Here is a 14,617-nt window from a genome sequence, read left to right on the forward strand (position 1 = left end):
ATAGTACTGCATTTAGTTTTTTACTTACAGTAAGTAACAGTATCAATACCGCAATGTAGAAGTACTCTGTTACAAGTATGTCAATATGTACTTGAGTAAAAGTATTTGCATCAAAATGTACTTAAAGTACCAAAAGTAGAAAGTACTCATTGTGCAGAATTTGCCATTTCAAGTTGAAAATAGCAGATCTACAAGCTCACAATGCGTCGCATCGTGACGCATTGTGAGCTTGTAAAATCGGCTATTTTCAAATGGCCGAAATGTATATAGGGCTGAAGTGGTTAAATGTATGTTTTGTAACAATTATCAAAATCTACAAAGTAACTTGTAGCTAAAATCAAATACATTTAGTGGAGTAAAAGTACAATATTTGCATCCGAGATGTAGTGGAGTAGATGTGAAAGTATTGGAAACTGTTAACCCATTTTGGGCGGGAACCCCTTTTGGTGTTAGCATTATGTTATGCTTTAGCTATTGAAAAATAGCAGATCTACAAGCTCATAGCGCGCCACCGAGTGGCGCGCTACGAGCTTGTAGGTCTGCTATTTAAAAAAAATCAAAGCACGACTGACATAGAAACATAGCTTTTTCAGAAAACTGTCAGGATTTAGAAGACATTTGTATGGGTTAATACTCGAGTACAATTGTGAGGTGTTTGTACTTTACGTTATGTAAAGGTGGAGAGACAACGCGGAGGCTGTCTAGTGTCTACACAAAGGGACAGAACAGACTGTACCTCCTGAGGAGGCTCAAGTCCTTTAATGTGTGTAGCAGGATTACTGAGAATGTTCCATCAGTCCGTTGTAGCCAGCGTTCTGTTTTATGCAGTGGTATGCTGGGGTGGGGGGGGGGGGATTAAGGCCTGGGAACTGAACAAGATCACAAAGAAGGCCAGTTCTGTGGTCAGTGGGCCTCAGGATGGAGGGGCTGCAGTCAGTCAGTCAGTCAGTCAGTCGCAGAGAGGAGAGTCAGGGACAAACTGATCTCCATGCTGGCTAAACCCCTCACATCCACTCTATGGTGACCTACAGGACAGAGTGAGAACCTTTTAGTCGCAGGCTCACCCTCCCTCCGAGAATGAACACAGAGCGGTATAGACTCTCCTTTCTGCCAATACCGCCATCAGACTATATACAACACATAAGAACTCCCCGGGGGGTGCATACTTAGTTTAGACTGGTTAGACTTGGGTTAAGGTTGGGTTTAGGTGTGCTGCCCCCGTGGGAGGTTAGGGTTAGGGTGAGGGTTAGAGATAGGTTGTAGTTGTAGGACTAAGGACTGGTCTAACCAATGACTAGTCTTAACCAATGACTAGTCTACTCTTTACCAAATACTGTCTAAACTAAGTACTGCGCCCAATTTTACATTATGCTGCTGTAACGTATCAATTTCCCATATTGCGGGGATAATAAAGTACATCTCGTTCCCTGTCTCTGAATCTGTGACATCTGCGTATCGATTTCCCTGCAGGGATATTATAGTACATCTCATCTCATCTCATCGTTCCCTGTCTCTGAATCTGTGACAGCTGCTGAAAGTTGGGGTGCCATGAATAACCCTATCTCCAGTCATGATGTACACCATTTAGGGGTTTTGTCTTAATTCTGAATCCATTGAAAACATTTGTTTTGAACGAAAAACACTCCCTGGGCTAAAAACGTCTTTTCCAAACGTGATGACCTCATCGTATGATATTTAGTCAACTAAAACTAGACTAAAACACTAAAACATTTCGGCTGACTAAAATGTGACTAGTAAAGCTAAATGAGATTTTTATTCAAAAGACTATGACTAAAAACTACTATAAATCAAAGTGTGCTGTCAAAACCAACGCTGATCCATGGGGTAGTGTACCTCTGTGATCTTAGCACTGAGTCGACTAAATCTAGTTGATTTAAAATCAGTCGAGTGATTTTACACTTGTTGAAAATTGCCGATCTACAAGCTCACACCGTTCAGCGTGCAAACCAAGTGTAAAATTACTTAGAGTGGATCTCTTGTCCACTAGTCCCTTCCTAACATTTTAGTCTAGTTTCACTTGTTGACGAAATTGTCAATACATTTAGTCTTAGTCATCGTAGCTTAGTTTTCACGTAGTTTCCATTTAGTTTCCGTCAGTGAAAAAAGGTAGTCGACGAACATTTTTCGTCATGGTATTACATTTCCGGACTATAAGCCGGTACTTTTTCCCCATGCTTTGAACCCTGCGGCCTATACAACGGTGCGGCTAATCTATGGATTTATTTACAACTAACGGCCACTAGGGGACTTTTTTAATAATTCTTATCCCACGATTTTGTAACCCATTTTTCACCCATGTGTCAATTATCTAATGTGATCCTGGGCTCTACACACCCTCCGCCAACCTAGTCCCCATATATGGGGAACATGGGGAGAGCAACGGACTTGAACTTATGCTTCTCTAGGGGACCTTCTAAATCTATCTCTATGGCTGGCTATGGCCTCTATGCGGATTATAGTCCAGTGCGGCTTGGATATGTACACATTCGTTTTTTCCCCTAAATTTTGCTGGTGCGGCTTATATTCAGGTGCGCTTTATAGTCTGGACATTACGGTAGTCGACGAAATCAACAGCGGTTCCTCCTACCTCCGTGATCCGAGCGCTGCGCTGGCTGAAGCAGCCTGCGTTCTTGGCCCTGGGGGCCAGGCTCTGGCGGGACTGGCCCAGGTCGCTGAGGTATTTCTGGGGAAGCTCGGCCTCGATCTGATAGGACAGGTTGTGGAGGATGCACACGCAGTTCTCAATGGACTGGAGAGGAGACAGAGGAATTGAATAAGCTCAAGTAAAATAATTGTAAAAGAAAGAAAGAAAAACTTCCACGGACCACCATTTGATGACATTTTTAGCCTCTCAGACCCAAAACTAAAGAAGATTTGGGTCTGGTAAGATTCTGTCCACAATTCCGTGCTGTATTGATTAGGAGAGATCATAACAGGCAAACGTTGATCAAAATAACAATCTTCTACATTGTGTAGACTTCTTGTAAATTAAGTAATGCAGATGTTTAACAATAATTTAACTCTTGAGAGCGTAGTTTTATAATGTACCTTAACATCTGGTTTGTAGTTTTATAATGTACCTTATCATCTGGTTTGTAGTTTAATAATGAACCTTATCTGGTTTGTAGTTTTATTAATGGTTTGTAGACAGTTTTATAATGTACCTTATCATCTGGTTTGTAGTTTAATAATGAACCTTATCTGGTTTGTAGTTTTATTAATGGTTTGTAGACAGTTTTATAATGTACCTTATCATCTGGTTTGTAGTTTAATAATGAACCTTATCTGGTTTGTAGTTTTATAAATGGTTTGTAGTTTTATAATGTACCTTATCATCTGGTTTGTAGTTTAATAATGAACCTTATCTGGTTTGTAGTTTTATAAATGGTTTGTAGTTTTATAATGTACCTTATCATCTGGCTTGTAGTCGGCGATGGTCCGTCTAACGTAGTAGACCAGAGAGTCGATCAGATTGTCACATTCTCTCATGGCTTTACGGCCGTCCGGTCCAGCCGAGCTTACGTTTCTGGAAAAACAAAAAACAAATCACTAGGAAACGATTTGTTAATTTATTCTCGTTAAATCATAGTGATCAGCCAGTAAACCTAGACGTCCTAACATTATAAGCCAACACAGAATATAGCCCCCTGGAGTATTTACTGTTATTAACGATCATAACACCAATCAACATGTGCGGTATTTACAACAAGCGCTCCTATATAATTTATATGATTATAATTACAGGGCAGAACCCATTTAGGCCTGAGGCCGATTCTAAAAAGGCCTTCGAAATCCTGACTTAAGTTTTCTGAAAAACGTCAAATATTTATATAACATTTTTTAATACTGTACAGAACCCAAAAATCTAACGCCATTAACAATAAAGAGACAATATGACGTAAATTACACATTATTTTCCCTTCATTGTCAATGCATTTACAAAACAAACATTAAACTAAAGATTAAACCTGTGTATAGCGCCCCTCAAAAAATAGAGACAAAGAGAAGGAGGTACGTGGATAAATAATTTAGTCTTTTCGTTGTGGTTGCTAGGAGACCACTCCTCCTCCTCCTCCTCCTCCTATGATAACAACAACAACGCACTCTGAGAACCCATCGTCAAAAAATAAAGGAAAAACAGTGCAAGTGAGAGAAAGAGAGAGAGAGAGAGAGAGAGAGAGAGAGAGAGAGAGAGTGGTTTGCTACCAACAGAAATTTGCATGCACAAGGGCTGCCAAAGTAGGCTATCTTTTGTTGTTTTTCCACCCCCTCTCTCCAAAGTTAGACTGGGCCAGCTCTAAACTGACTGGACAGAGACAGTAATGAGATCGAATACACCGTTACGTGTCTCTGTCTCTATGTAGAAAGTGCACCGATTTGTGTGATGTATGGATAAAATATGTACGTGTAATCTACAGAAATGTGTTTTACTCAAATCTGCCTCATGGTGGCGCTATAACCGGCAAATATGGCATTTCTTCCTCGGCCTAGTAGGAATGTGTGTGCATAATGTGTAGCTCTGGTCCATAGCCTTCTACTGCCCTGCAGTATAAGGCTATGGGACTTTCTGTTTTAAATCTCAAATCGAAATCAGACCAGCCTCTCCTCTTTAGCGTAAATGAAAAGAACGTTTTTGCTACTCACCAAAACAAAGGCGGGTTGTGTCTTTAGAAAGCCTACTTTCCTTAGTGGACGCACTCTGAGCCCCCCACCACACGTATACTATAAATGGTACTTTTTGGCCAAAAGGGCTTTTCCACCAGAAAAAATACTGGTTTACTACTTTTAGTTACTCCAATGCGCCCTCTACCGATATTGCCCAGAGAACTGCCTCATAGAGAATATTTTTCCTCCGGTTAAAATAAATCCCTTTCTGGCCAAAAAGTACCGTTTATAGTATACGTGTGGTGGGGGGCTAAGAGTGCGTCCACTAAAGAAGGTAGGCTTTCTAATGACACAACCCGCCTTTGTTTTGGTGAGTAGCAAAAACGTTCTTTAGCCTTATACTGCGCAGGGCAGAATCGTAGAAGCAGTAGAAGGCTATGGACCAGAGCTATCTCTCCCCATGCCTTCGGCCTGGTGGAGACTGGAGAGTAGACAATAATATCAGATTTTATAGGGGGGAAAAGTCAATGCGGTATCGTATGGCTTTTCCTTCCTCCACAATAAGAAGATTATTCCCAGCGGATTCATCATCATCAAGCTGTCACAGAGCTGTAATCTAAGGACGTCTCAGACTACAGTGGGCATTCTCATCCTGTTTATTTGCATTCCAGAAGCCTCACATACTGTAAGGGGCTCTACTCTAATAAGGGTTTCTGTATCTCCTAAATGGCAGATTATTATGCACTCCAACAGGATTCTGACGAGGGCATTTTAAAACTAACACAATGGCGGCAGATTGTTCACTCCCTAATAACAGCAGTCTGACTGCGTGCAGAACAACTATAATTAACCAGGAGAAAATGACTACCTCCTCAGCCCACACGGTTAGGATTTTAATAGCTCAGTTCCGCTTGTTCACATTATTATGAAATATCCTCCTTAAAATGGAAAGTGTCAAAAACACGGCCTGTAATTCTATACAACAGTGCCGTGTTTGTGCACGCATGCAAAGTAAACACACGTGCACACACACACACACACACACACACACACACACAGTACAGGGATCTGGATCATTAGAGAAACATACTAACTACAATAATATAACAAAGTAATGGGGAATGTTCTGCACTGCATTTGGACTCAGGTGTGGAGCCCAAGCCCCCATTTGTTTGCACTTTGTTTGACAACAAATTTTGGTGTCTAAATTGAAAAAAATGCAGAAGTAGACGGTTCTTCCGGGTGCTTCAAAACGCCAATGAGCAACCTCCACTGACATGAATAGCAGGGGGGGGGGGGGTTCCTTTTAATACTCTATGGTGGAGCCACAAATCTGCTGGTTCTCACTTCAAATCAGTGTAAAACTAACCGGTAGCCCCTCCTATGCCCTGCTTTGTGGGTCTGTGTGAACACAAACATTGGCTTGTGATTGGCTGATCACCCCCATAGCGGTGATTTGATTGTCTGAGCAAAGTACACATTGAAGATAAACATGGGGGCAGAAAAGTGAAGACGCCAAAAGAGATTGGTCGGAATGACTGTTGTGATGATTCTATTGGCTGAGCACGGAATGTGATGTATATGATTATGTACGATATAATGATGATGATAAGAGTGCCCCTCACTTCACACGGGTGTGATTATTTGAACCCATTTTGAGCGGGAACCCCTTTTGGTGTTAGCATTATGTTATAATATAGCTATTGAAAAATAGCAGATCTACAAGCTCATAGCGCGCCACCGAGCTGACATAGAAACATAGCTTTTTAAGAAAACAGTCAGGATTTAGAAGACATTTGCAGAATCGTTCCCAGGTCAAAATGGGTTAATACAGAATGAGATCATGTCGACATCGGCCATAAGAGCAATTAATTATATCAGATATCAATATCGGCCTCAAATGTCTCAATGGGTTCATCCCTATACAGTGACTACAGTACAGCCGTACCTCAGGCAGCCCGTGGTGTTGTGGAAGACCTCGGGGTCGGCCAGAAGGTCGTCCTTGGGGTTCTCTCCCTCGGAGATGCCGGAGCAGGGAACCAGGACGGTGCTGGTCAGCACGGACAGGGCCTCCCGGGACAGGTGCTCCTTCAGGAGGTCATGAGAGGACAGGTTCCACAACACACCTGGTGAGAGAACAAGAGTCATGAGGACAGGTTCCATAACACACCTGGTGAGAGAACAAGAGTCATGAGGACAGGTTCCACAACACACCTGGTGAGAGAACAAGAGTCATGAGGACAGGTTCCATAACACACCTGGTGAGAGAACAAGAGTCATGAGGACAGGTTCCACAACACACCTGGTGAGAGAACAAGAGTCATGAGGACAGGTTCCATAACACACCTGGTGAGAGAGAACAAGAGTCATGAGGACAGGTTCCATAACACACCTGGTGAGAGAGAACAAGAGTCATGAGGACAGGTTCCATAACACACCTGGTGAGAGAGAACAAGAGTCATGAGGACAGGTTCCATAACACACCTGGTGAGAGAACAAGAGTCATGAGGACAGGTTCCATAACACACCTGGTGAGAGAACAAGAGTCATGAGGACAGGTTCCACAACACACCTGGTGAGAGAACAAGAGTCATGAGGACAGGTTCCATAACACACCTGGTGAGAGAACAAGAGTCATGAGGACAGGTTCCACAACACACCTGGTGAGAGAACAAGAGTCATGAGGACAGGTTCCACAACACACCTGGTGAGAGAACAAGAGTCATGAGGACAGGTTCCACAACACACCTGGTGAGAGAGAACAAGAGTCATGAGGACAGGTTCCACAACACACCTGGTGAGAGAACAAGAGTCATGAGGACAGGTTCCATAACACACCTGGTGAGAGAACAAGAGTCATGAGGACAGGTTCCACAACACACCTGGTGAGAGAACAAGAGTCATGAGGACAGGTTCCACAACACACCTGGTGAGAGAACAAGAGTCATGAGGACAGGTTCCACAACACACCTGGTGAGAGAACAAGAGTCATGAGGACAGGTTCCACAACACACCTGGTGAGAGAACAAGAGTCATGAGGACAGGTTCCATAACACACCTGGTGAGAGAACAAGAGTCATGAGGACAGGTTCCATAACACACCTGGTGAGAGAACAAGGGTCATGAGGACAGGTTCCATAACACACCTGGTGAGAGAACAAGAGTCATGAGGACAGGTTCCATAACACACCTGGTGAGAGAACAAGAGTCATGAGGACAGGTTCCATAACACACCTGGTGAGAGAACAAGAGTCATGAGGACAGGTTCCATAACACACCTGGTGAGAGAGAACAAGGGTCATGAGGACAGGTTCCATAACACACCTGGTGAGAGAGAACAAGAGTCATGAGGACAGGTTCCATAACACACCTGGTGAGAGAGAACAAGAGTCATGAGGACAGGTTCCATAACACACCTGGTGAGAGAACAAGAGTCATGAGGACAGGTTCCACAACACACCTGGTGAGAGAACAAGAGTCATGAGGACAGGTTCCATAACACACCTGGTGAGAGAACAAGAGTCATGAGGACAGGTTCCACAACACACCTGGTGAGAGAACAAGAGTCATGAGGACAGGTTCCACAACACACCTGGTGAGAGAACAAGAGTCATGAGGACAGGTTCCACAACACACCTGGTGAGAGAACAAGAGTCATGAGGACAGGTTCCATAACACACCTGGTGAGAGAACAAGAGTCATGAGGACAGGTTCCATAACACACCTGGTGAGAGAGAACAAGAGTCATGAGGACAGGTTCCATAACACACCTGGTGAGAGAACAAGAGTCATGAGGACAGGTTCCATAACACACCTGGTGAGAGAACAAGAGTCATGAGGACAGGTTCCATAACACACCTGGTGAGAGAACAAGAGTCATGAGGACAGGTTCCACAACACACCTGGTGAGAGAGAACAAGAGTCATGAGGACAGGTTCCATAACACACCTGGTGAGAGAGAACAAGAGTCATGAGGACAGGTTCCATAACACACCTGGTGAGAGAGAACAAGAGTCATGAGGACAGGTTCCATAACACACCTGGTGAGAGAACAAGAGTCATGAGGACAGGTTCCACAACACACCTGGTGAGAGAGAACAAGAGTCATGAGGACAGGTTCCATAACACACCTGGTGAGAGAGAACAAGAGTCATGAGGACAGGTTCCATAACACACCTGGTGAGAGAACAAGAGTCATGAGGACAGGTTCCACAACACACCTGGTGAGAGAACAAGAGTCATGAGGACAGGTTCCATAACACACCTGGTGAGAGAACAAGAGTCATGAGGACAGGTTCCATAACACACCTGGTGAGAGAACAAGAGTCATGAGGACAGGTTCCACAACACACCTGGTGAGAGAACAAGAGTCATGAGGACAGGTTCCATAACACACCTGGTGAGAGAACAAGAGTCATGAGGACAGGTTCCACAACACACCTGGTGAGAGAGAACAAGAGTCATGAGGACAGGTTCCACAACACACCTGGTGAGAGAACAAGAGTCATGAGGACAGGTTCCACAACACACCTGGTGAGAGAACAAGAGTCATGAGGACAGGTTCCATAACACACCTGGTGAGAGAACAAGAGTCATGAGGACAGGTTCCATAACACACCTGGTGAGAGAACAAGAGTCATGAGGACAGGTTCCATAACACACCTGGTGAGAGAACAAGAGTCATGAGGACAGGTTCCATAACACACCTGGTGAGAGAACAAGAGTCATGAGGACAGGTTCCATAACACACCTGGTGAGAGAACAAGAGTCATGAGGACAGGTTCCATAACACACCTGGTGAGAGAACAAGAGTCATGAGGACAGGTTCCATAACACACCTGGTGAGAGAGAACAAGAGTCATGAGGACAGGTTCCATAACACACCTGGTGAGAGAACAAGAGTCATGAGGACAGGTTCCACAACACACCTGGTGAGAGAGAACAAGGGTCATGAGGACAGGTTCCATAACACACCTGGTGAGAGAACAAGAGTCATGAGGACAGGTTCCATAACACACCTGGTGAGAGAACAAGAGTCATGAGGACAGGTTCCACAACACACCTGGTGAGAGAACAAGAGTCATGAGGACAGGTTCCACAACACACCTGGTGAGAGAGAACAAGAGTCATGAGGACAGGTTCCATAACACACCTGGTGAGAGAACAAGAGTCATGAGGACAGGTTCCACAACACACCTGGTGAGAGAGAACAAGAGTCATGAGGACAGGTTCCATAACACACCTGGTGAGAGAACAAGAGTCATGAGGACAGGTTCCATAACACACCTGGTGAGAGAACAAGAGTCATGAGGACAGGTTCCACAACACACCTGGTGAGAGAACAAGAGTCATGAGGACAGGTTCCATAACACACCTGGTGAGAGAGAACAAGAGTCATGAGGACAGGTTCCACAACACACCTGGTGAGAGAGAACAAGAGTCATGAGGACAGGTTCCATAACACACCTGGTGAGAGAACAAGAGTCATGAGGACAGGTTCCATAACACACCTGGTGAGAGAGAACAAGAGTCATGAGGACAGGTTCCATAACACACCTGGTGAGAGAACAAGGGTCATGAGGACAGGTTCCACAACACACCTGGTGAGAGAGAACAAGAGTCATGAGGACAGGTTCCATAACACACCTGGTGAGAGAACAAGAGTCATGAGGACAGGTTCCATAACACACCTGGTGAGAGAGAACAAGAGTCATGAGGACAGGTTCCACAACACACCTGGTGAGAGAACAAGAGTCATGAGGACAGGTTCCATAACACACCTGGTGAGAGAGAACAAGAGTCATGAGGACAGGTTCCATAACACACCTGGTGAGAGAACAAGAGTCATGAGGACAGGTTCCATAACACACCTGGTGAGAGAGAACAAGAGTCATGAGGACAGGTTCCATAACACACCTGGTGAGAGAGAACAAGAGTCATGAGGACAGGTTCCATAACACACCTGGTGAGAGAGAACAAGGGTCATGAGGACAGGTTCCATAACACACCTGGTGAGAGAACAAGAGTCATGAGGACAGGTTCCATAACACACCTGGTGAGAGAACAAGAGTCATGAGGACAGGTTCCACAACACACCTGGTGAGAGAACAAGAGTCATGAGGACAGGTTCCATAACACACCTGGTGAGAGAACAAGAGTCATGAGGACAGGTTCCACAACACACCTGGTGAGAGAACAAGAGTCATGAGGACAGGTTCCACAACACACCTGGTGAGAGAACAAGAGTCATGAGGACAGGTTCCACAACACACCTGGTGAGAGAACAAGAGTCATGAGGACAGGTTCCATAACACACCTGGTGAGAGAACAAGAGTCATGAGGACAGGTTCCATAACACACCTGGTGAGAGAACAAGAGTCATGAGGACAGGTTCCATAACACACCTGGTGAGAGAGAACAAGAGTCATGAGGACAGGTTCCACAACACACCTGGTGAGAGAGAACAAGAGTCATGAGGACAGGTTCCATAACACACCTGGTGAGAGAACAAGAGTCATGAGGACAGGTTCCATAACACACCTGGTGAGAGAACAAGGGTCATGAGGACAGGTTCCACAACACACCTGGTGAGAGAGAACAAGAGTCATGAGGACAGGTTCCATAACACACCTGGTGAGAGAACAAGAGTCATGAGGACAGGTTCCATAACACACCTGGTGAGAGAGAACAAGAGTCATGAGGACAGGTTCCACAACACACCTGGTGAGAGAGAACAAGAGTCATGAGGACAGGTTCCACAACACACCTGGTGAGAGAGAACAAGAGTCATGAGGACAGGTTCCATAACACACCTGGTGAGAGAGAACAAGAGTCATGAGGACAGGTTCCATAACACACCTGGTGAGAGAACAAGAGTCATGAGGACAGGTTCCATAACACACCTGGTGAGAGAACAAGGGTCATGAGGACAGGTTCCACAACACACCTGGTGAGAGAGAACAAGAGTCATGAGGACAGGTTCCATAACACACCTGGTGAGAGAACAAGAGTCATGAGGACAGGTTCCATAACACACCTGGTGAGAGAGAACAAGAGTCATGAGGACAGGTTCCATAACACACCTGGTGAGAGAACAAGAGTCATGAGGACAGGTTCCATAACACACCTGGTGAGAGAGAACAAGAGTCATGAGGACAGGTTCCATAACACACCTGGTGAGAGAGAACAAGAGTCATGAGGACAGGTTCCATAACACACCTGGTGAGAGAGAACAAGAGTCATGAGGACAGGTTCCATAACACACCTGGTGAGAGAGAACAAGGGTCATGAGACCACAGGTTTGCGTCCGTGATATGCGTTGCGTCCCCAAAAGGGGTTCCCGCCCAAAATGGGTTAACACGTTCCAAACAAACATCATACAACAACAAGAATGAAAAGAATACGATCATTATGCAGAACTTTGTATGGAACTTAATAGCTTCTCGTAGAGGTCACTGGAGATGTCGCTCATTCAGGAATTAGTTTCTAAGGTTCTGCAGTCAAGTTTAAATAGTGTTTTCCTTTTCCTCGTTGAGAAGGACGGTTCCGTTACAAGGCCACGAAGCGTCTTCTCTCCGTCATAAAAGGAAAGTGAAATGGTAAAAGGGTACTGTACATTTTTTAAAGATAACTCTTTATTGGACAGTACAGTGAACCAGCGGTGGTACATTTTGTAAAAGTATCAATACTGCAAGTAAAAGTCCAGAATAAAAAAAAATACTTGGGTAAAAGTACAAAAGCATTGGTATAAAAATGTACTTAAAGTACCAAAAGTAGAAAGTACCGCAGAATGTCTCATTTCAAGTTTTCAATTGTATAAAACCTTTTGAAAATAGAAAAAAAATTGAGCTTGTAGATCGTCTATTTTCAAATGGCCAAAAAGTATATAGGGCTGAAGTGGTTAATGTTTTGTTTATAATCCAAATCTACAAAAATAACTAGTAACTAAAGCCATCAAATAATTGTATTGGAGTACAATATTTGCCTCCAAGATGTAGCGGAGTAAAAGTAAAAGTATTGGAAATAGGAAAATACTCCAGTAAAGTACATAGATAGATTCTTTATTTATGTGTCATGCACCCGAGGTGCCCAGCCCACATTGACTTATAGGATACACCATACAAATCATTGCTTCAATATTGCACAAGTGTACAAAATATGCCTTTTTTCATGGTCCTCTAACCAGAAAAAGTTAACACAGATGGTTGTCATTTTACAAAATAATACATGTCTTAATTCATCATATAATGGGCAGTTAAACAAAAAATGAATTTCATTTCAAATCACACAAACTAAACACACTCTGACCTCCTCAGGAGAATCTCCCCGATTCTAAAGCTAATGGTAAGGTCCCAGAATGCAACTGTGCACAAAAAGATCTCTGACTTTTGGATACATTTTGTGTAACATAAGGACAAAGCCAGGACAGAGAGGTTATTAGGGGCAAACATCCACAACGGCCTGTGGTCATGTGATCGTACGTGTAACACAAACGTGCTCATTCAACCCACAGCTTCATCTTACGAACCCACCAGGCCTTGTGGAAAGGAACTGGACACTTCAGAACCCACCGGGCCTTGTGGAAAGGAACTGGACACTTCAGAACCCGCCGGGCCTTGTGGGAAAGAACCAGACACTTCAGAGTCTACGAACCAGCCGGGCCTTGTGGGAAGGAACCGGACACTTCAGAGCTCTTAAGACACGTATCGTAATGAGTACAGTAAAGAAGTGCTGAGCGAGCTGGCCTTTTACAGGCCAACAATACAAGCACAGACACAAGACACCACACACACACACACACACCTTAAGGCTGCAAAGATCTGAACTATAGCGTCCAATCCCCGCTCTGACTGAAGAACTGAACCCACGTCCGTCCCTGCTCGTTCTGGGGGCGTTTGGTTGTGTCGTGTGTGTGCGCGTACATTTCCAATTTGTAGACTTTTGAAAAATCGTGCAAATGTGGTACAAATCTTTGAATACTATATTCTTTCAGAGCGAACGTTTCAACTCAAATCTTTGCTTCTGGGAGGTCCTGGAACAACATATTTTCAAATTGGGGTCGGCGGCCAAATACAGATAATTTCCGGGGGTCCTTGACATGAAAGAAGTTGAGCACCACTGACATAGAAACATGGGTTTTTCAGAAAACCGTTCAGAAGCCTAAATCGACCTCAGTCCAAAATGGGTTAAAGCATACTTTTGACAGTAAGTAGCAGAGGAAGTAATGAAGAGAAGACAAACTGCCACAGTATGGAATCTAGGAATAATGACGCACCATTTTATTTCTAGACAGATGTATCCGTCGCATATCGTGACACTACGGGCCATCATGCGATTATAGTATGTACAGTTTACAGTACACTACAGTACAGCCGAAACTATGGAGTCTACCACATTATGCACCTTAAATCCTCTGTACTCTGTTGGGCTGGGCCTGAGGCACTATACCTAGTGCTTTTATGAACACACACACGTGTTACGTGACCTACATTCCAACCTCAGTGGGACTAATGTTCACCTGAAACAGTTTCAAATCTGAGCAGTATGAATGAACATGTTTCAACCTCCATTCAATTCAATTCACTGCATAAACTCCCACGGGGCAGCACCTAAACCTAACGTTAACCCATGTCTAACCAATGACTAGTCTAACCTAAGTATGCACCCCACTGCATGTGCTATAAGGATTTCTTGTGTCCCTGTGTCTGAGCACGGAAAGCTGCAACACGGTAACTCATGTTATTTCTCAGTCACCCTAGCTAGCTCCTTATCCAGACATCAATCATATCAGAACTTGACTATTGTAACTCTCTCCTTACTGGCCTACCGGACTTAACCCGCACTTAAACCTCTCCAATTGATCCAGAATGGTCTTCAACCAGCCAAAATGTTCACATGTCTCCCCCCTTCTCCGCTCCCTCCATTGGCTCCCGGTCGCTGCCCACACAGAGTACAAAACTGTGATGCTGGCCTCAAGCAACCAAAGGTATGG

The 14,617-nt window shown here is 44.3% G+C and overlaps 2 protein-coding genes across 2 annotated transcripts in view; both read right to left on the reverse strand.

Annotated features, from left to right (window-relative positions):
* Nucleotides 1-14,617, reverse strand: part of LOC310853589 (diphosphoinositol polyphosphate phosphohydrolase 3-beta-like) — a 113,380-nt gene that overhangs the window by 44,262 nt on the left and 54,501 nt on the right. The window lies entirely within an intron of this gene.
* pkp2 (plakophilin 2) overlaps nt 1-14,617 on the reverse strand; it is a 33,778-nt gene that overhangs the window by 4,052 nt on the left and 15,109 nt on the right. Inside the window, exons 8-10 of the mRNA XM_083794568.1 lie at nt 6,575-6,752; nt 3,430-3,547; nt 2,609-2,770 (exon numbers count right to left, since the gene is read on the reverse strand). Of these exons, the coding sequence (XP_083650694.1) occupies nt 2,609-2,770; nt 3,430-3,547; nt 6,575-6,752 (458 nt within the window). The remainder of the gene's footprint in view (nt 1-2,608; nt 2,771-3,429; nt 3,548-6,574; nt 6,753-14,617) is intronic.

Source organism: Protomyctophum parallelum (assembly GCF_964188405.1).
Source record: "Protomyctophum parallelum genome assembly, chromosome: 22".
Classification (NCBI taxonomy): domain Eukaryota; kingdom Metazoa; phylum Chordata; class Actinopteri; order Myctophiformes; family Myctophidae; genus Protomyctophum; species Protomyctophum parallelum.